Source organism: Mustela nigripes, chromosome 7 (genome assembly GCF_022355385.1).
Source record: "Mustela nigripes isolate SB6536 chromosome 7, MUSNIG.SB6536, whole genome shotgun sequence".
Taxonomy (NCBI): Eukaryota; Metazoa; Chordata; class Mammalia; order Carnivora; family Mustelidae; genus Mustela; species Mustela nigripes.
This window is the reverse complement of record NC_081563.1, coordinates 124,756,367-124,778,657: the sequence shown is the minus strand read 5'-3', so window position 1 is coordinate 124,778,657 and position 22,291 is coordinate 124,756,367. Positions and strand designations below refer to the sequence as shown.

Genomic DNA, 22,291 nt, shown 5'->3' with positions numbered 1-22,291 from the left:
AATGATTAGTGTTGGACAATCTGGGCCCAACCACCTCTTCCTCCTGGGGTCCAGAAGCTTGGCCATTGCCCAGCCTGTGCCTCTGCTGTAATTCCAGCATGTCTGTGGGAGGAGGTGCAGGGTGGCGGGTTCTGCAGCAGGTGCGTGGGCCCCGGGTGGGCCAGCTCCGTGAACGGCCAGCTCCATGGACAGTGGGTTGGGCTGCAGGGGCTGCCGATCCTTCCAGTGTCAGGGGCATGGTTCTAGATTCTAGGCCATACCATGGGGCTTCAAAGTGGGTCCAGAGCATAGACCGACCTTGGCAGCTTGGGGGTACCACGACCCCCGACATCTGAAGGCCAGGTGTTTAGACTGTGCTTGGGCAGAGCTCCCCTTGTCCCCGAGCACCTCTTGCCACAGAGAGGCCAGCCTTGGCCTTGGGGGCCTCAGAGGCAAGAACCTGATCGTCTGGCCCTCATTATTTGGGGTTGTCTGCATGGATCCCAAGGATGCTGTTTTCTCCTATGTAGAAGCGGGAGTTGAATATTAAACTAAGTCATCACCGTGTTACTGACAAGCTCCGTGCAGGAAAGGAAATTGTAACCGTATGAAATATTCATGCCTCACATTGCAGTGATGCTACGGGCAGCAGCGTGTTGTTTTTGTTGTCGGTCTGGTTTTCTTTTTTCTTTCTCCAAAGTGGATTACAAAATGCCCTCCAGTGAGGAAACTGCTCCCAGAGAGATTGTGTGCCAGGCCTGGGGCTGTTTTCTGGAAGAAGGGAGGTTTCGGGATCACAGAGGGAGAGGCCCTGAGAGCGGACAGGGGAAGGCGGAGGCTCCTCCATCCAGGTCACGGGCCCCCACCTGAAAATAGCCATGTCACGGGGCCCGGCAGGAGCAGCTCCCAACAGCTCCTCCATACCAAGAAACGGTTATTCTTCCAGATACGTTAAAATCGTCACATAATTATTACTTTTTTTTTTTTTTTTTGTAAGTACCACCACCTAACATCTGTTGAGAAATCTGGGCTAGAGTCCCTTGTCTGGGATGCCCCTTTATTTTATTTATTTATTTTTTAAAGATTTTATTTATTTATTCATTTGACAGACAGAGATCACAAGCAGGCAGAGAGGCAGGCAGAGAGAGAGGAGGAAGCAGGCTCCCCGCTGAGCAGAGAGCCTGATGCAGGGCTCGATCCCTGGACCCTGGAATCATGACCTGAGCCGAAGGCTTTCATCCACTGAGCCACCCAGGTGACCCTGGGATGCCCCTTTACATTCAGGTTCAGAGAAGCCCCTGCTCCCTTGGGTGCCATCAGATGGGCAGCCTGCTCCCCGCACAGCCGGTGCTCAGTGCCCATAACCCCCGCTCATCACCAGGACCCCGCCGTGTGTTGGCACCATCGTCCTCCTATTTCTGGAGGTGACAACACTGAGGCCAGCAGGGGGAAGGGGGGCGCGGTCCACTCAGACCGTCATGGGGAGGACACGGCAGGTGTGACTTGACCCGAATCCCACTGACATCAAGGGCTTCGTCCGCCGGCAGAGCTGCCACCAGACGCCACATCGCGAGGCCTGGCTCTGGCTCACCACGGGCACCGAAGACACAGACGAGTTTTCAACTTTTCAGAAGTTTTATTATAAAGAAACCGAGAGAAGCACTGGGCACCAGGACGGACGCTGGCCAGAGCCAGGAAACCGCTGCAAACAACTTCAAGAACCAAAACCCAAAGCAAACCCGAAAATCACACGCACATTATGATAAACTGCATTTCTGTTCTCAACTTTGCTTCATAAATAGACGAAAGTCGTGTTGGCAATTTTAAATAGACGGACACAGGGTTAAAAAAAAAAAAGCGCAATGTCTCCAAGTGTGGCTCTAAGCGGTCAGGCTCTGGCCTCACGGGGCAGGGGTCTGGTTCTGGCCGCAGGGGTTTGCGGGGGGAACAGTTTGGCGGCTGCTTTTGCGCACGTCTCCCTCAAGAGAAAAATGCAAAAAAAAAAAAAAAAAAAGAAAAAAAATGTGCTAAGGGGTCATATAAAATGTTCTTCCCCTTAAAGGAAACTACTCTCCTTCCCCACAAAATCATCTCATCGATGTCTTCAGCCCGGGTCTAAAACACTTAGTCAACTACTTACATGGAACCAACAGTTCAGAGGTTTGGTAATCTTTGTTCACACCCTAAAAGCGCGTTTGCACATCCTCGGCCAGACGGCCCGGGTCCATGCATCTGGGGGTGGGTTTCGGTCGGAGGGCAGCCGCCGCCGAGGAGCCTGGGCTGGGCCGGAGGTCCGGACACAGAGTACTGTGTGCAGGGCAGGGGGCGGGGTCCACAGCAGCCCCGGAGCAGGTGGGTGGGGGGGGGGGCAGAAGGTGCCCACAGGTGCTGCGGGCGGCGGCAGCGGGCGGAGGACCGCCTCTGCAGGGTCTGGTGGGAGGTCGAGGAAGAGACTCGGCCCTGGGGCGTCGTCACTGCGTCACTGCTCTCTTCCCAGTCATCCTGCTTCCTGCCCAGGCTTCCCTTCTGCTGTGGGCCCTTCAGGCTCTGAGCAGTGCCCCTCCAGCAAGCCTCAGGGAGGAGAGGGGAGGCGGGATTAGGTGAGGTAGAGCGATTTATCCCTGGGGAGCAGGCTGGGGAGAGAGGAGGGGCTGTCAGAGCCTCGGGAGTCTGGGGCGGGGGACGCGGGGGACACGCTGGACCACCTGCTTGCTGGCTGGCCTTCACCTCCCCCCTGGACGTGCAGTGCCCCTCTGAGGACGAGTGGCGCATGCGGATCCCTCCCCGACGGACAGGCCACCAGCCGAACCAAGCAACCAAGCTCCTCTCCTAGCATCCATCCCAGCTGGGGACCAAGGAGTCCTCCGCCCTGGGGGGAGGAGGCTGCAGCGCCTCTGTCCATCAGACATCCCCCTCCCCCGTCTCTGGGGGCCCGTTCTTAGCCATTTGCAAACTTCACATGGAATCAGAGGAGGGCAGGCACCTTCTGTGTTTTAAAATACGGCGCTCGCTCATGGAGAGCCAGGGGGACCTTGCTGGCATCGTGCCAAGAGACATAAGTCCGAGGAAGACAAGAATCGAGCATCAGAGTCTACACGAACCCCAAACCAAGCTGACAAAGAGAGCGAAGTGGTGGTTGGGGAGTGGGGGTGGGGGGTAAAATGGGGGAAGTGTCAAAAGGCATAAGCTTCGGGGTCTAACATGAGTGAGCCTTGAGGCTGCTGTGGACAGCGTGGGGACTACGGTTAATAACACTATTTTTGTAAGTTTCTGTATTTGAAAGTTGCTAAGGGAGTAAGTCTTAAAACGCTCTCATAGGACAAGAAAAGCATCTGTGAGTGGCCACAGATGCTGACTAGACTCCGGTGGGGATCTGTCCCCAGCACACACGGGCCTACTCGGAGCCCACGTGGACGCCTGCAAATAACACGCCAGTTCTTCCTGCGTTCAAAAAACCAAGTAAAGTAGGTGCTGCTGCGGTCTGCCCTCCGTGTCGGGGGGAAGCTCGGACATGTTCCACTAGTCCACTAGTTCCACTAAAGTCCACTAGTGAGCCCCCCCACCCCGCAACTCTGACTTGGGGAAAGGAGCCTGCAGCAGGAGGGCAGGCGTGGGAGGGTCTGCCCCTTGTTGGGGTGTGGGGGATGGGAGGGTCTGCCCCTGCTGGGGTCGGGGGTGGGGAAGGGGATTCCGGCTGAGCCGAGTGTGCTGCGCAGGTAGACTCTCACTGGACACCGGCAGTCAGCCGGGGGGCACTTGCCGTGTCTGCTGGCTCCCTGGCCACCCTGGCTGGATGAGGAGCAGAAGAGCTGGGGCAAGGGGCCGCTGGAGGCCGGCGCAGGGACAGCCACCTGTCCCGCCTTCCAGGATGTGGAGCCGCTGCTTGGACCCCAGACCTCAGGGGTAGCCATAGAATTGGCTCTTGCCAGGAGAATGGGAGTTCGGGGTTGGTGGGTAAAGGAACTGGGTGCCCTCTCCGCCCATCTCCCTCTTGAGCTGGCTGAGATGACAGGTCACTGACTCTTGGAGCAGGAAGACCTTCGCGAGGAAGGGCAGCTAGCAGAGCCTTGAAAGGCTAAGGATGGTAGGGGAGGTCGGAGGATGAGGTCCACGTAAGGACCACAGAGAAGCCAAGCGGCCTGGGGGTTGGCGTGTCAGAGGGGCACTGGACTGGAGCAGTGGGGGTCCCAGTAAGGCGTGTGACTCCTGCTGTTGGCTGGTTGGCCCTTGGCCGAGGATGCGGTGGACACCGGGGGTGCTGCCCTCAGATCGCCGTACTGCCCTCCCAGTGGCCTCTACTCCAGAGACCTGCCGTGTCCAGAGGCCGCACTCCCAGGTAACCCACTGCCAATGGCTGATTGACATGGGGAACAAAAAGCCCTAACCTCACGGCGGGCCTCTGTCTGTGGTGCCCTCTGTGCTCCCAGTGGGATCGGGCAGAAGCGAGTCTCTGGCTGAGAGCCCACCCTCGCTGGCTCCTTCCCCGGCCCGGTCCCAGCTCCCTCCCTTCCTTGGTCCTACAGAACTTCCCTCAGCATCATCAAGGGCATCCAAATCCTGCTGCCCAGGCTCTGCTTCTAGGGAACCTGACCTGAATGTCACAAGGCAGCCCTCGTGAGCAAACCAGGACAGCGGGGGGTGTAGTCGGACTGAAGATGGGCCCCTTTCCCAAGCGGAGCCTTGGCATCGGACCCGCCAAGTCCTTCTGGGGTCTCGCTTTGTTCTGCGTCTTCTCGTGAAGACGCCGGGCAGCCAGGCCCCAGGAGGCACGGTTGCGGGGCCGCGGTGACCCACACGGCCTCGCCTCTCCCCATCCCTGGGCGGCCTGTGCCCCCTCTTCGGCTCGTCGGCGGTGGGGCGCTCGGGGGGACCCACCTGCACGTGCTGACGCCACACTCGGCGCTGGGGTAGCTGCTCTCCCAGTCGCCGCTGCTGCTCGGGGGGTTGGACGGGCCCGGTGAGCGGGGTCCCGAGCCGCTGGGGAACTCGGAGATGTGAGGAAAGTCCTGCCAAGGGGCAAGGAGGCGGGTGAGCAGGGCAGAGGTGATGGGGAGCACAGCGCAGGCCGGGGGGTACTGGCCCTGCCCACGGGAGCTCGCAGGGACGCTTCCTCTGGCTTCTAAAAGCCTCGCCTCTGCCCCTCTGCCGGCAATGCTGCGTCCCCGTCTGGAGCTGAGCACCTTTTGGAAAATTCAGCCCGTCTCCCAGCTGCATCTGGAAGTGAAGGGCTCTGCTTTCAGGGCCTTTCCTCTTCCGGCCTCGGTTTCCCAGTCTGTTAAATGGGAGTTGTTGTTCTGAACGACACGAATCTTGTAACAGCATCAGTGGAATGGTCGGTCAGCGGCTCAGGCCTCCGAGGCTTGAGGGAGAGCCAGGGGCCGGGGCTGACCTGGCAGAACCTGCACGGCCTCAGCCCATTGGGCCAGAGAGCAGAACCGGACAGAGGGCAAGAGAAGGATGGGCTTGGGATATCCCAAGACTCTGAAGACTCTGGGGACCTGTCAACTGCTCAATGCAGCCCGTACCTCTCAAGGAAGGCGGACTAGACCCACTTCACAGATGTGGTGACTGAGGCTCAGAGAGGTAAGGTCCGGAGGCCAAGGGGCTGCTGCCGGCAAGGGGCGGGGCCAGTATCTGAAATCCCCGCACTGCCTGCCCTCCCCACACAGGGATCTGACGGGCACGTTCCCATGGGGCCCTGCTTACCTGTGGCCCTGGAGGTGAGGGGCTCATCGCCAGCTGCACCTGCAGTGCCATGGGAGTGGGCAAGACCGGAGCCTGGGGGGCCGGAGACATGCTAACAGGCGGACTGAGGAGGGTGCCCTGGGCGTGGGGCGGCAGTGGCAGCTGCTGGTGCAGTGGGGGGCTGAGTGGGAAGGAGGGTGGCGGCGGCGGGGACGCGCTGAGGCCTGGCAGCAGGGACTTGGACCCCAGCGTCCGGGCCAGGCTGGCGGGGGACGCCCCGCTGCGGAAGGCCTGCAGGTCCGACGGCGTCAGGAAGGAGGCCAGGCCCGGCATGGCATACATGGGCTGCTTGGGCGGCAGCATTTTGGCCGGCGGGTTCGCCTGTGTGCCTTTGGTCTCACCCTGCTCTGGGGAGCTCTGCAAGGAGACAGACACCAGTCACTCTGGAGAAGACGAATAAGCCAGAACTTGGGCCATGAGAACCCCTGGGTCTGCAACCTGCCGACATGATCCCTGGCTGGCTCTCTGGCCCCTTGGTGGGGGAGCTACCGGCAAACCAGAGGTAATCCTGGGTCCTCGGTGCGCTTGGCTCTGACCATCAACTGCCCCCTGCGTTAATTCCTGGGGCTCCCCTGCCCATAGGAAGCCCAGCTTCCTCAGCCTGGCCCGTGATGCTGGCCTCATCCAGCCAGGCCTCCCTCTACGCTCCTCTCCAGCCTCTACGCCTTGCCTGTGCTGTTCCCTTGGCTTGAATTGCCCTCGCTGCTTGGCCCTTTGTGGCCTGACAGACATGCCTTGCGCTGCGTGACAGCTTCCAGATGAACGCCCCGACGCTCGTCATTTCAGGCAAGCTGCCTAAACCCACTGAATGCTGGGTTCTTTTTGGAAGAATTCAATGAAACGACACGCACATAAAGCGCCCGGCACGAGCGTGGTGCACGGCAGGTGCAGGGAGAAGTGACCCCACCGGGCTTCTCTGTCCTTCCCAGGAACTACGGCATTGACCCTTCCCAAGGGCCTCGGTGCCCCCCCCTTGATCAGGGCTGGGCCAGCGGGCCAGGGTGTTACCTTGGAGACAAGGCTCGCCCTGTAGGCTGCCAGAGCCTTTAGATACTCCTTCTTTGCCGCTTCGGTCTTTCTCTTGTAAGCCTGAAAGATCCAAAACACGGGCAACATCGGGGAGAGGTCAGGTGATCAGCCGGAGGCATTTGCCTCTGAGCTCGTTCTGTTCCCTGTTCTCCCTGGATGCCTTTGAGAGGGGCCGGGCACATGGTCAGTGGGGCAGAAGCCCTGGCCTGGACTCCAGGCTGGCACGTTGGAGGGACAAGACGGACAGAGATGCTTATTCTCACTTAACGGAAGAGGAAGGAGAAATCAGAATGGTTAGGCCACTAGTGAATGCAGCTGGCAAACAGCAGGACTGGAAGGGCTCTAGCGTCCCAGCTTACAGATGGGCAAACTGAGTCAGGAGAGACCCCTATAGGAGGCTTTTCCTGATTTCAGGCATTCCAAGTCTGTCACTGGCTCCAGGGCCTCAAAGCCCCGGGGGAGGGCCCTGGAAGGGACAAACTCACCTGCTTCTGCTCCTCTCCCAAGCTGTCCCACATGGAGGCCACGATTTTAGACACATCCCCGAAGGTGGCACTGGGGTTCTGTCCCTTGATGGCAGCTTGAGTGTCTCTGAAGAAGAGCGCATAGGCTGACACGGGCTTCTGTGGCTCGTTGGGGTCCTTCTTCTTCTTCTTCTTTGGGTTCTTGGTCTTTTTTCCTGGGTCGGTGGAAGGTCTCTTCTCTCCTGACATCTGCACAGGGGAAAGAAGTCAGAAAAGCAGAGACGCCATGGGCTTCCCCCTACAGGTCCCCACCCACTCAGCCTGAGGCAGAGGGGACCTTCCCCAGCGGCCCTACCGCCTGCCTGTCCAGCTCTGAGCGGCCACAGGCGCCCAACCCCCGGGCTCCAGCTCAGGCTGCATGGACCACACTGTCATGCTCACCGCTCTCTGTGTGAGAAGCAAAGCGCGCGCACACACACACACACACACGCGCGCGTGCGCTCGCGCACACATACATGCAAACACGCACATGCACACACTCACGCACACACATGTCCTGGGCAGGAGCTAGGAACCCCGGGGTTACTGTTTAACTCATGAATGAAAATCAGCAAGGTGGCAAAGTTGATTCGAAGAGAAAAAGTGCCCTACAGAGCAATGAAACCATCACCTTTGGGGCTTTTACTCTTTTCTCCCAGGTAGAAGTCATTTGCGTCTCTATAGGGAGACATTAATTCACCTTATAATCAGACAAAAATTGTTTACCTCTCTGCCTCTTCTTTCCCAAGGTAACATCTACGTTTATAGAGTGTAAAATCCCCTAAAGGATCAGGAGTAAGGAATCCCAACAACTACGCTCTCCTAGAGAATCTGCGGGCTCCCGCGTGAGCCTGCGGATGCGGTATGCCACTGAAAGTGTGCGTGGCCCTGGGCTCAGTCCAAGTTTTGAGGATATCAATTTTTCTGAACTGTCCTCCCTTGTGATCACAAAAAAGCCCCAAAGATGATCCTTAGCCATCCACGAAATTTCAGGTGTGTGTCTCGGGGCAGGGGACTTAGGGCCGGGGCCCTGTGAAGTTGCGGGACAGGAGACAGGTTATGTGACAAGGTGTGCATGGCCTCGCTCCGGACACCTGGCCGCAGAAGCAGGACCACAATCCTGTGAGTATGCAACTCAAAGCTTGCGGGATGGGAGCCGCATAGGAATGCTGGCCACAGACCTCAGTGGGTCACCAGTAGGACCCTCAGCTCACACGGGGACCAGGAACTTTAGTCAAAGCCCTGGATCCTACAGTGAAGAATGTCACTCTCTACACCAAGCAGATGACACCAGGAACCAATAAGGAAATCGTGGGGGGATGACGAGGGGAAGTCGGTAGCACTGCAGCATCTGTTCCTGCCTCTCTCTGCAGCCAGACTGACATAAGCTCTCTGGAGCCTGGGTTTTCCCACCTGCCAATTGGAGAGGACAATGGCCTTGGCCACACAGGGCCGTCATGAGGACCCCGTGGGTTAATACTGGTTATGTGCTTAGAACAGTATTCGGCCCCAATGGGGTGTGCTAAATATAAGATAAAATAAAGCCACTCCTGCAAGTTACAATGCGGATGCAGCTGGACCAGATCCAGAGGTGCCCACCCAGCCCCGGAGGTCAGGGTCCCGGTCAGGTGGCACAGGCGCCACTGTCACTGCCCCAGGCATCTGCAGGGCCCCCACGGGGAATGAGAGCCCTCAGGAAGAAGAAATGGAGGTGGGGTTCGGGGGATCACGTTTGGGTTCTGCCACGGGCTCATGGGGAGAGTCGCAGTGAGCGCAGCCGTCCCTGGGCTCTCTGGCCTCTGTCTTGCGCCCCAGAGAAACCAGATGCCTTCCCACAGCCAGGGGGAGCTGTCAGTGCACAGGAAGGGCAAGCCTGCACAGCTAGTGACCTCTCACCCCCGACATGTTCTTTAAAGGCGGGACCACCCATGATTCCAGGGGTGCTGGGGGTAGGGGGAGCTTATCCCCAGGGGGAGCGTGTCAGTTCCGGTGCTGCCCAGAGCTGTCCTCTGCTGGGCCACACACCTTTGTCAGAAAACCTTCTTCTGCAAGGCCAAAGTGGCCATAAGACGTGACCCTGAGGATATTGCTGATGCCATCAATGTCACCGAGATGACCCACTGGCCATTGAGGAATAAGCCCTCACCACGTTGTCACAGGATTCTCTCATCCGCCCCCTCGGCCACTGGTGAGCATTGTCTCTGCTTTATACATAAGGCCCTGGGAGCAGAGGGGCACAGGTTGGCAAGGACACTCGGCAAATCTAGCAGCTGCAGCCAGATAGCCCCAAGTCCAAGCTCGGCCATCTCTACTGACCAGGGGCTCCAGCTGGCAGACCCTGTGCTACCTGCTGATTTCCCTCTGTGCCCTCCAGCAAATGCTACGGTTGTGCTCTTGCGGTCTGGTCTCCAGGCCGGTGATGCCCGTTTCCACATAGGGCCCACCCGCCTCCTGACGGGAGGGCATCTCAGGGCCCCGCGTGGCCTCCCGACCTACCTTGAAATGCGCTTCTGATTCCTCCTCCTGAGTTGAACTGGAGGGGGAGGGCGTGGCTGACTTGCTCCCTGGGGGGGACGGGGAGCTGTGGGCGATGCCGCTCCGGATGCCCATCTGAGAGATGAGCTGGGACTGGCTGAGGGCGCTCATGTGGCTGGCCAGCATCGCCGGGCGGCCCAGCAGGGGCCCCGGCCGGCCGGAGTCGTAGGCAGCGACCTCCGAGTGGACCATCTCCTGGATCTGAGAGAGGAGAACAGGGCATGGTGAGCTAGAGGGGACCTGCCTGCCCCCATCACACAGCGGGACTCCGAGGAGGGGCAGGCTGTGGGCTGTGGCACTGTGGGCTGCGCTCCCCTGGTTTGGCGTCTTATAAGCTGGGTGACTCTGGCTAAGTTACTTAACCTCTCTGTGTCCCCACTTCTTTGTTGGAAAAATGCGGATAATAATTAAGCTTACCTTCAAGTGTTGGTTAGGATGAAATGTGCCTGGCACCTAGTAAGCCATATATTGGGTAAGAGTTTGTTAAATACATAGAATAAATAAATCCCTTAATAAAGCTATATATTTCTCTTCCTCTCAGCCAGTAATTTTCTTATTAAATCTTCCCTATTACATTTCTAACTGGTAATTTTTGGACTACAAGAAAGATCCTGGGGCGCCTGGGTGGCTCAGGGGGTTAAAGCCTCTGCCTTCGGCTCAGGTCATGATCTCAGGGTCCTGGGGTGGAGCCCCACATCGGGCTCTCTGCTCAGCAGGGAGCCTGCTTCTTCCTCTCTCTCTCTCTGCCTGCCTCTCTGCCTACTTGTGATCTCTGCCTGTCAAATAAATAAACAAGATCTTAAAAAAAAAAAAAAAAAGAAAGAAAGATCCTGACTTTCACATACAGGCACTGCTCACACTAAACGCATATGTGGGACAGTGTGTCCTTGTCACTTAAATATCTTAAATACACACACGCGCACATTGTGGAGTGCGGCATACCAGTCTCTGCATCCACTTATAATTATTTTTATTGCTTTTGCATCTGTGTTTATTTTCCCTTTGTTACTTCTGATGCCAAGTAGCTGTGTTTTCCTCTCATGTTTTCTTCATTAGGCGAGCTCATGGATTTTCCCATTTTTATTATGTGGGAGGTTTTCTCCTCCTCAAAAGAATCAGATTTCATATTTGTTTATCGCTTCTCTGATTCTTTAATATCTAATCATCTGTATCTTTATTAATTACGTCCTTTGATTCTAAAAGATATGTAACTGTTCTTTCCGCCCTGCCCGCCCCTCCCCCGTCCCCCGCCCCCGATTTTGGTCACGTTTCTAATTCATTATTTCCATTCTCAATGTTTAGAAATATGTTGCATGCCATGAAGTTGCCTCTGGGCATGACTTTGACATTTCTCATAGACTTCACCACGTTAAGATTTTCGTTAGTGTTCTTTTTCTGTGTATCTACTTCAATTTTTTATTTTCTTTCATCCAAGACTTGTTTAAAAAAACGTTTTGGAAAAAGAAAGTTTTGAAATTTCTAAGAGGTTCATTTTTTTGTTTGTTTGTTTCTTTTCCCTTTGCTACTAATTTCTAGGGACACAGGTGATCAAAGGACATCCTCCGTACTATGTGCACTCCTGAGACTTTGGTAAGGTTTCCTTAGGACCGAAAGAAACATCTTTATACTTTGTACCTTAGCCCTCAGGAACAGGGCGAGCCTGGTGCAGATTAATCTGGTTTCTTAGAAGCCACGTGCTATGGTTTTGATTCCTTCCTGACTTTTTTAGCCCCTCTAAGTTGCCTCCAACTTTTCTGCTTCCATCACAATCTTCCTTCAACACTTAAAGTGTTTTGTTTGGGGAATATTGATGTTGGTTTTTATTGCAAAAGGAAGACTGCCTATTACATCTTCATTAGGGATTGAATTTTAGTATTATCTAGAGCGCCTCCCTTTTGCCTTCAGCTCAGCGGAGTCTGATCCGAACATCGCCATCCTTGCCTGGGTATGTATTTGTTTGAATTTGTCTGGTGTGTCCTCAGTTCTGAGGAACTTTCTTTTCCAGGTTTCTCTCCACTCAAACTTTTTTTTGAGGGGGGTGGGTAATTATCTTTGGCAAATGCTGGCATTTCTGTTGTGTGGTTTTTGAAAGGCTGCTTTTCATAATATTTTCCATGGCTATTTTGGCTCCCATATGTTCTTGAATTACGTACATAGGTTAACTACATAAATATATACTTTTTAAACTGCCCGCTTCATCTAGATTTCAGCACTAATAGCATATACCTAGGATAATATTGCTATATTTTTAACCTGCTTCTATGCTTTTTGTAGTTAAATTCCCAGTTGCATTTTTGTGAATGCATGTTGCTTTTTAAAAATTTCCTTCTCAAAGGTTTACATGTTTTAACTCCCCAATGAATCAGTTCTTATATTTTAAAAAATCAGCTTGACAAGTTTTCTGAGAATTAAATTTTGCTTTTCTATGAAGGTACCATAAGTGGCTTTTTATGTTGCTTTCAAATTAAATAATTTATTTATACTTTCACATTTTCTTTTTGAATAATATTAGCATCTAGGGCAGAGGCTCAAACAGGGACCATTTGCCGAGAAACCTGGCTACGCCTAGAGACATTTCTGGCTTTCACAGCTGATGTGTGTGTGTGGAGGTGGTGCTAGGAGCATCTCATGGAGAGAGGTCAGAGGTGTTCCCAAATGTCCTACAGTGTGTAGAATGCCCCCTACACACACATACACACACACACACACACACACACACTCACACACACCCCACATATCCAACAAAGTATTATGTATCCAAAGATGTCAATTGTGCTGAAGTTGAGAACCCCTGCTCTGTAACTATGATTTTTGCCCCACGAGGAGCATTTTAACTGTGTCATATAAATATTTTAAAAAATATTCTACAACTGAAGATTTTATTTGGTTTTTTTACCTAAAGTTATTTGGAGAAGAGTCCTTATTTAACGTATCCTTTTGTTATGATGGTCCGAAAACATGATTCCTAGAATTTTATCTTTTTGGTACTGGGGTTTTCATGATGGCTTAGGGTACGATTGTTTTTGGTAAAATGTTCCTGTGCATCGGAAATCATGTTTATGCTGTAATATACACATTTCTCGATGTGTCTATTGCATAAACTGTTTCGACTACTTCAGCTGTGGTATGCCAAGAAAAATGAGTTAAAGCAGCTCCTATGTTCCCCTCAGTCTCTCTACAGAATTTAATCAGGTTTCCTCATATATATTGATGTGACGTTACTCCTTGTTATAAAAATTCCAGAATGCTGTATTTTCATTTCCTTCTTAACAATAAAAAAAATCTTCACCTCAATTAATGTTTTTATCTTAGATCTGACTTTACCTGGGATCTGTCTCTCTTTATTTTTCCGTTTTATTGCTGTACACCACTTTAAGTGTGCATCTTATAAATAGCATATAGGTAGCTTTTGGTTCTGAGCTCTTACTTTTTGTGAAATACATATTGTGTTGTTATAGTAATCATAAAGAAACAGACTTTAAGTGCTCTGCTGCAAAGAGTAAAAGATTTTACTAGGAATTCGATTAAAAAGTGGACAAAGAACTTGAATAGTATTTTGAAGATGTCCAAGTGGCCAACAGGTTTGTAAAAAGGTGTGGGGCATCACTCAACCTCAGGCAGATGCAGATCAAAGCCACAATGAGATACCATCTCTCATCTTCTGGGATGGTTATTATCAAAAAGAGAAAAGATACAGGGTTGTGAGTTCGTCCACACTGGGGGAAAAAAAAAAGAGAGAGATCAAAGTGCTGACAAGGCTGTGGAAAAGGGGAACCCATGTGTGCTGTTGGTGGGAAAGTAAATTGGAACAGCTCCTGTGGAAAACAGTCTGGAGTTTCCTCAAAACACTGAAAAAAGAACTACCATGTGATCCAGCCAGACCACTTCTGGGTATGGACCCAAAAGAAATGAATTCACTACCCTGAAGAGATATCTGTGTGCCCGTGTTCACTGCAGTATTTTTCACAGCCGAGACATGGGAATAACCTCGTGTCTTTGAACAGGTGAATGGATAGAGAAAATGCGGGGCTACGTGCCCTGTTATTTGACCGTAAAAAAGAAGGAAATTCTGCCTTTTGCAATGGTATGGATGGACCTTGAAGGCGTTATACCGAATGACACGAGTCAGACAGAGAGAGACAGAGACTGTGGGTTCTCACTCATGCGGGGGTCTAAAAAAGCCGAACTCCAAGAAAGAGAGAGAGCACGGTGGTTTCCGGCGCCAGGGGCTGGGCAAATGTGGGAAGGCGGTCCAAGGGCACAAACTTCGAGCTCAGGGCGAATAAGATGTGGGGATCTAATGCACACCGTGGGGACTCTGATGAATAATGCCTATTATACACTTGAAAGCTATTAAGAATGTAGATCTTAAAGATTATCATGGAACACACACACAGGCACACACAAAGGTAATTATGTGAGCGGATGGAGGTATTAACTGTCCTCGTTGTAGTAATAATTGCACAAAATATATGCATGTACCAAATCCTCCTGTAGACCTTCAAATCACATAGGTTAAATGTTAGTGATATCTCAATAAAGCTGGACAAAATTTTTAACTCTCAAGAAAATAAAGAGTAGAAGGTTTTAAAATCTCTTCTCTAAACATCCCTCTTTCTGTTTCAATGTGTACACTCTCTTCCTTCCCTGAATCTTAAATAAGAGTCTGACATTATTTCCTCAAGGGCAAAATGGCCTTGGGGTTCTACGTTTAGGACCTGTGGGTGTTTGTTTGTTTGTTTTCCTCCTTCCCAGCAGCGTGCTCAGAATTCTTCAACTAGATCTTCCTGACTCCGTAATTTAATATATTGCCAACATGGAATGATGGCAGACTTGAATTTTTGCAAATCTGCAAAGTGTGAAATGCTCTCAAAGTTGTTCTAATTTGCACTGTCCTGATTACTAGAGAGGCTCAACATCTTTGCATAAGTTTACTGGCCATTTGGGTTTCTATTTATGCTGCTGTTGGAGTGTAAGCTAGCAAGTAAGGTAAACGCTCTCGGAAGCAATCAAATAATACACGCATGTACGCTGAAGATGTGCCATCCTGTCACCTAACAACTCTACTCCAAGATATTTATTACAAAGGACTTTCCCAGATGCATAAGAAGACATATATGCTGCAGGATAAATTTTAAAGACATTAGAATGATAAAGCGATTGTCCTTTCGATAGAATGCTGAGCATTGGCTCATGAACGTCTGGGGTTATCTGTTTCTATGGGAAGGTGTGCCTTTGTCTTTGACCAAGCTATTGCACAACTTTGTAAGCTGTAGAAAATTGAAATTAGTGCATCTTATTTTTTAGCACTAAACTTTTTTCATTGTGGGGGCACAAGGGTGGCTCAGTCAGTTAAGTGACCAACTCCTGATTTTAGCTCAGGTCTCGATCTCAAGGTCATGAGTTCAGGGCCCATGTTGGACTCCACACTGCGTGTGGAGTCTGCTTTAAAAAAATTTTTTTCGGGGCGCCTGGGTAGCTCAGTGGGTTTAAAGCCTCTGCCTTCGGCTCAGGTCATGATCCCAGGGTCCTGGGATTGAGCCCCGCATCGGGCTCTCTGCTCAGCGGGGAGCCTGCTTCCTCCTCTCTCTCTGCCTGCCTCTCTGCCTACTTGTGATCTTTGTCTATCAAATAAATAAATAAAATCTTAAAAAAATTTTTTTTTCATTGTGGTAAAATACATATAACATAAAATTTACCATCTTACCCACTTTTTTCAAGATTTAAGAGAGAGTGTGTGTGTGCGCTCACAGGTGGGGAGAACAGCAGAGGGGAAGAGTTCTGAGCCCCCACTGAGCGGGGAGCAGGAAGAGAAGCAGGGCTGATCCCACAGCCCATGAGATCATGACCTGAGCCAAAATCAAGAGTAGGTTGCTTAACCAACTGAGCACACACAGAGGCGCCACCATGCTAACGGTTGTTAAGTGTACCGCTGACATCACACTGTTGGGCAACCATCACCACCATCCATTTCCAGAGCTCCTTCTATCTCACAAAACTGAAGCTCAACCTATGAAACTGTAACCTCCTCTTCTTCCCTCTCTGTGGTGCAGGGCAACCACCACTTGACTACTGTGAAATCTGACCACTAGGCTCTGAGTCTGACTACATCTGGTAGTCAGGGTACCTCTGGTAAGTGGAATTATACAGCATTTGTTCTTCTGTGACTGGCTTAGTTCACTAAGCATCCTGTCCTCAATGTTCACCCATGCTGGAGCCTACATCAGACTCTCCTTCCTTCAAAGGCTGAATAAAATTCCATTGTCTGCGTACACTGCATTCTGTTTGTCCATTCATCTGTTGATGGACACTTGGGTTGCTTCCAAATTTCGGCTGTTGGGAATAATGTTGCTACAAACATGGGTGTTTAAGTACCTCTTCATTCTCTGGAGTATGCACTCAGAAATAGAATTGCTCGATGATACAGTAATTCCATTTTTAATTTTTGAGGAGCTGCCATATTGTTTTCTATAGTGCCTGCACCATTTTACATTCCTACCCATACTGCATACTGTTCCAGTGTCTCCATATCCTGGCCAACGCTTACTAATTTTTTTTTTTTTAATAGTAGCCATCCTAGTGGGTGGAACGCAGTGAATTCTCATCCATAAAAATGCAAAAGAAATGTTGTGTGGGGTAGAGGTACAATTGATTCCATCTTGTAGAAAAGAAGATTCTAAACATACTCTCTGGCTCTATAGATATCAACCAGTTTTGGGTTTATTAGAAAATTGATGTCAGCACTCTTGGTAGCTGATATCTCTGCGTGTCCCTCAGATTCTCCTTTGAGCCAATTGTAATATATTATTGGTTTTCTCATTAATGAATGAGTTAAATAATTGGATATGTCTTCATTTTATATTCACACCAGAGTCACGATGTTACCTTTCAAAAGAGACACATGATAACAAAGATGTTCATTACGGTGTTTTCCAAATTCCAGAAAAAAAAATGTTCACCCCTTAGTGAAATGGTGAAATCTGGGATCTAGTCACATAATGGAACTCTGTGCGGTTAAAGGGAATGACCTACAGCTCCACCTGCAGTGTGGGTAGACTCAGCAACAGGAATGAGGAAACGAGTTTTAGGTGCACGCACCATAACACGTTTAGGTACATGTTTAAAACATGAAACACGACTATAGAGTGTTGAAGGATGTATAAAAATGTAGTAAAAGCATTTAAAAAACCCCTCAGGAAAAGAAAGACAGATATAAAGCCCACTTAATTTGTACCTGTAATACTTTAATTTTTCAAAAACAGATCCGAAGCAAATCGTAATCAATCCCAACAATCAGGGGCTCTTCCGAGCTCCGTGCTGAGGCTGAACGCGCCCGGGGTCTGGGAAGTCCGGGAAGGCAGCCAACACGCCCACTGCCGAGCTACGTAACACACCCGAAATAAGGGCTGCTCTCTCCCCTGAGCGCCAGCCTGGGCCCCGAAGCCCCACTCCCTGGCCAGCTGCCTCTACACTGGACGCCCCACGAGCATGTCAACATGCTGGAAATCGAACTCCGTTCTCCTCTGGTCTGTTTCACCAACACACTCAGTGCCAACCAACCTTGATCTCTCCGTGTTCCTCACACCCCCTCCCCGCTGCCCCAGACACACCTCTGCAGCCTCTGCCTCTGCAGGGAACCTAAGTCCCTCCCCCACCTCTCCCTCCCAAGCGGTCCGCTCTTATTTTCCCATTTCCCATTTCACGTCTGTTCTCTCCACCTCCTGCCAGCCTGTTTCCCGAACACTCCCAGGAGGGACTCTAAAATACATGAACGAGACCACGCTACTCCCCTCCTTAAAATCCTTCCTCGGCATCCCGATCCTCTTGGAACACAATCCACTCCTCTTTCCACACTCTTTGAGGCTGTGCATTACGGAGCCCTGACCCCTGACGCTCCAGTCCTTGTTGCAAACTGTACCCCCTCCGCCCCCGCCCCCCCACCGCCGACTGCCTCTCTCGCTCCCCTCTGCCTCCTTCTCTCAGATCGCCAAGTGCAGGAGGCCTTTCCCAGCCTCTGCTTTCTGTGCCTGAGCGTTCCTCCCCTTGGTCTCTGCATGTGGTTCCTCATCTTTCAGATCTTAACGTGAATGTCACCTCCTCAGGGAAGCCTTCCCTGACCATTTTGTCTAACATCTAAACACAATCGTTACTCTGCGTCATCATATTGCCTGTTTCCTTCATAACAGTTATTTCCAGCTGTAACTATCTTGTGCTTTATTTGTCTCTTGTCTCCTGAGAGCATCCTCTGCCGAGGGCAGAAGAGAAGTTGAGTGCCCAGAAGTGTGGCCCTGACCGAGACAGGAGCGTGTGGAAGGGCCTGGGTTCCCTCTCTGAGCTGTGTTCCAGGCTCTCCCCGGAGTGTCCGCCGTGGGGCTGCGTTCCAGCGGCCGCAGGGCCACGACCCCCCAGCCCGCTCTCTCCTGGCTTTCCTCCCTTCCAGTATCCGTTCCCTTCCTCTTCTGCAGGGCTTTCTGGGGTCAGCCCCCCACAAAATACCGGCACCCAAACCTTTGCTAGTCTGGTTTTAGGGAATCCCAAATTAAGACACCAGCCCCCTCTCAGGCTCTATGCTGGTCGCCGGAGTGATGCTTCTTGAGTATAAAAGTTTCCTCCCTGCTCAGAATCTTTTAGAAGCTCCTGCAGGGCCTGCTAGCCTTGCCCTAGGCTTGTGAAACAAAGAATCGCCCCACCTGTCTTCCCAACCTCTTCAGATCCTTCCACGACGTCCCCAGGGACATGTGGGTTTCCCTCTAAAGGGAGGCACTCCCCCTGTGGCTCACAGGGCCTTCCCTCTATGGCATCATCCTTGGAGGCTGACCTGAAACGTCACCTCCTCAGAGAAGCCTTCCCTGACCTCCCTCTCCAGTCCCCCTCCTCTGGCCACACACCTTTCCCCAGTCTTTCCAGGGCTCAGGTGGGCATTAAGCATCTGCTTCTGGACAGAGACACAAAACGTGTGTCCCCAGCCCCGGGCAGGCGGCCCAGCTCGTAGCTGGCACTTTGGAGATATCTGCGACCAAAGGCACCAAGCCTCCTGCTTCTCTCGTGGAAACATATGGACACATCAGGAGCCACATCTGCAGCCTCTCCAGGAAGGATGATCAGAGGAAACAGCAAGGAGGTGTCCTTGTGAACGTAATGAGATTCGCCTGGCTTAATAGATTCTCGGAGGGGCAGGAGCACAGAGGTGTTTTTCACAAATTCCCCATTTCGCAAATTCCCCTCTGTGGAGAGAAGAGCCCCGGGTGCTGGGGTGCCCCTACCCAGGGTGGGGAGAGGGTAAGAAACCACACCTCTTCCTGCCCGCCCTCGGCCGATTCACAGAACTCACACCCTGCCCGTTTCCTCCCAGGCAGGGACGTGGTGTCAAACACACGTTAAACACAGCCTCACACTCTGCCTGGGAATTGGGACTTTTTTTCTGGAGGCAACAGCAGCTCAGCTCAATTCTGTTCTCTCACTGAAGCCTCTGCCTCTGCTCTAGAGGGGCCAAAAACTTTCTAATTTCTAACCAGACCCCAAAACTAACAAGCCACTGACCAGCATTTGACAACCCCTCCCATGGCCCTAGAGTGGCTCTTTCCAACAGATCCTAATCTCCCTGTTCTACAGACAATGATAATGTCTACATTATCATTATCAATGATAATGTTCTACAGACAATGATTGTTATCATGATAATGATAACAATACTCATTATTTTACTGAGTGAGTACTCACTGTGTACCAGGTACTACGCCAGGGGTGGCATGGACACAAAAACACTTTTATCACCCCTGTTTTTAAAATAAAGACACTGAGGGGCTCCTGGGTAGCTCACTGCGTTAAATCCTCTGCCTTCGGCTCGGGTCATGATCTCAGGGTCTTGGGATCAAGCCCCGCATCAGGCTCTCTGCTCAGCAGGGAGCCTGCTCCCCCCCGCCTCTCTGCCTGCCTCTCTGCCTACTTGTGCTCTCTCTCTCTCTCTGCCAAATAAATAAATAAAATCTTTTAAAAAAAATAAATAAAGACGCTGAAATTCAGAGAGGTTAAGTGACTCTCCCAAGGTCACACAGGTAGGAAGTGGGGAAAGTCAAAATTTGGGGTGTTTTCTGAGACTGAGATCTTTTCACAGCACCCCCACAGATCTTAAGGGCTCTACTATGGCTGCAGGGTAATAAATGTGCCCTTGCAGGGCAGGTGTGAGGACCCAATGAAAAGATAACTTTGTATAGAGCCTGGCACATGGTAGGTGTTCCTTCCCTTCATTCCCTATGAACATGTTCAAAGTATCAGCTTGAAGCTTGAATCAGAGCAACAGGGCTGAGAAGTGGTCAGAAAAATGGAAGTTTCTGGAATGAGAGAAGCCAGTCTCCAAAGAAAATAAAAATAACAGCTCAAGGTCTGGCACAGGGGTAGTAGCACTTCACACATGTTTGTTAATATTTGTTAGATCCAGAGTTGGCAAACTTCTTCTGTAAAGGACCAGATATGAAATATGCCGGACTTTGCAGGCCAGATGGCCTCAGCTGCAACTATTCAGTTCTGCCACCGTAGCACAAAAGCAGCCCTGGACATGTACATGAACGGGCATCACTGTATGTCAATAGAACTTTATTTACACAAACAAGCAGAGGGCCAGAATTGGTCTATCCCCATAGATTGCCAATCTCTGTTTTAGATGAATGTTAAGTAAACAGAAACAGTGGTAGAGACACTATCGTTCAGCTGGCAGTTAACATCTGCCAGGCACGGACCTTCCCAGCATATTTAATTCTCATCCAGTCAAGGGAGGAGGGTGTTTATCATTAGCATCTTATAGATGGGAAAGCTGAGGCTCAGAAAGAGAAGTAACATATGCCTGGTCATTTAGTGTAGGTGGTAGAGAGGGATTCAAATCTGGGCGGTCTGGCTGCCACGCCTGTGCCCTCAGGGGCTACCTCTTCAGCCCACCCTCCTGTCCAGCCCCTGCCCCAGGAAACAAGTACTGGGGGCTGCTCCTCAGCTAAACCCTGCCTTGGCCACCACCTGGGGCCTTGGTCTGACTGCCCTGCAGCCTCTCTTTAAAATCAGAAAGGCAGGGCGCCTGGGTGGCTCAGTGGGTTAAAGCTTCTGCCTTTGGCTCAGGTCATGATCTCAGGGTCCTCAGATAGAGTCCTGCATTAGGCTCTCTGCTCAGCAGGGAGCCTGCTTCCTCCTCTCTCTCTCTCTGCCTGCCTCTATGCCTGCTTCTGATCTCTGTCAAATAAATAAAAATAAAATCTTTAAAAATAAAATCAGAAAGGCCTGGACTGGCCACAGAGACCCTGGAATCAGGCCGTGTCCTGACACTGACCTTCCATGGTTGTCTGGAGCCTCCTTCTTAGGGGCTCGACTAGGCCTCCGCCTTGAACTGCCTCCTCAGAACCACCTCTGTGGTCATTTTACTTTGTTAGTCCACCAGGGTCCCAACCCCGTTCCTGTCACTCATTCATTCAACAAACGTGCCCTGAGGGCCACTGTTTCTGAGCGCTTGGGGTAGATGCAGGAGACAAAGAGCTCCGCTTCCGGAGCTTCCAGAGTCCCGTCTGATGGGGGAGGCAGAGAGGCCTCCACACAGGTTTAACCAGTGCAGCTGAGGGAGCTGGGTGGGGTCAGAGAAGGGGCCTCTCCAACGCCAGAAGAGCCAGCGAGCAACCCCCAGGGGAAGATTCGAAGCTGACTCTGGGAGGGGAAGTCCGCAGAAGAGAAGGAGGCGCGGAGGGCAGTCCCAGGAGCAGGACCAGCCTATGTGAGGGCACAGAGGCATGGAGTACTGTGATGGCTAATTCATCTGTCCCTTTGGGCCTCAGGGTGCCCAGGCATTTGGTCCAGCGTTATTCAAGATGTGTCTCTGGGAATGTTTCTGGATGAGATGAACATCTCACTCAGCAGACTGAGTGACACGGGCTGCCCTCCCCGCCCCCCACCACCCGCCCCAGCCCCTGCAAGGTGGCTGGGCTTCACCCAATCCACTGGAAACCCGAGAAGAACTTTTTGTTCTGGGAGAGGGAACTTCACCAGCCGGAGTACTGGGACATCCTCTTTCTCCGGAGAACCCCTGACTAGCACACGTGGCACGAAGAGCTTTGCGAGCTGCCCACGGCCTGGCACAGCCGGACTGTCGGGAGGAGCAGGACCCGAGGAGAAAGCAGCATCGGAGGCCAGCCCCGGGGGCCCGAGGTGCAGGGACCGGGCCTGCGGGTGCTAAGAGGATGGGCACCGGCTTTCAGCAGAGGAGAGTCAGAACCCAGGGCCGTGTGCCGCCAGCCTCCAGGGAGTCCTGTGACCCGTGGCAGAAGGGCCTGCCCAGGGGAAACTCGTCTGGGGACGCCAACACGTCTCAGTACTCTGAGAAGCACAGCGAGCCCAAGTAACGGTTTCCTATTGCCGCTTTGACCAATTAGCTTCAACTTGGTGGCTCAAAAGAATGCAAACTCAGGGTGCCCAGCTGGCTGGGTGGGTGGAGTGTGCAACTCTTGACCTCAGAGCTGTGGGTTCGA

At 51.9% G+C, this 22,291-nt stretch overlaps 1 protein-coding gene across 5 annotated transcripts in view; it reads right to left on the bottom strand.

Annotated features, from left to right (window-relative positions):
- Positions 1 to 1,576: 1,576 nt before the first annotated feature.
- Positions 1,577 to 22,291, bottom strand: part of TOX2 (TOX high mobility group box family member 2) — a 129,231-nt gene continuing 108,516 nt past the window's right edge. For 2 of the 5 annotated variants that reach the window (XM_059407050.1, XM_059407045.1), the window contains exons 4-9: positions 9,753 to 9,992; positions 7,239 to 7,466; positions 6,733 to 6,813; positions 5,686 to 6,081; positions 4,855 to 4,985; positions 1,577 to 2,612 (exon numbers count right to left, since the gene is read on the bottom strand). In XM_059407050.1, coding sequence (XP_059263033.1) covers positions 2,576 to 2,612; positions 4,855 to 4,985; positions 5,686 to 6,081; positions 6,733 to 6,813; positions 7,239 to 7,466; positions 9,753 to 9,992 — 1,113 coding nt within the window. In that variant the 3' untranslated portion in view covers positions 1,577 to 2,575. The remainder of the gene's footprint in view (positions 2,613 to 4,854; positions 4,986 to 5,685; positions 6,082 to 6,732; positions 6,814 to 7,238; positions 7,467 to 9,752; positions 9,993 to 22,291) is intronic. The other 3 variants (XM_059407048.1, XM_059407049.1, XM_059407047.1) reach the window with 2 other exon arrangements.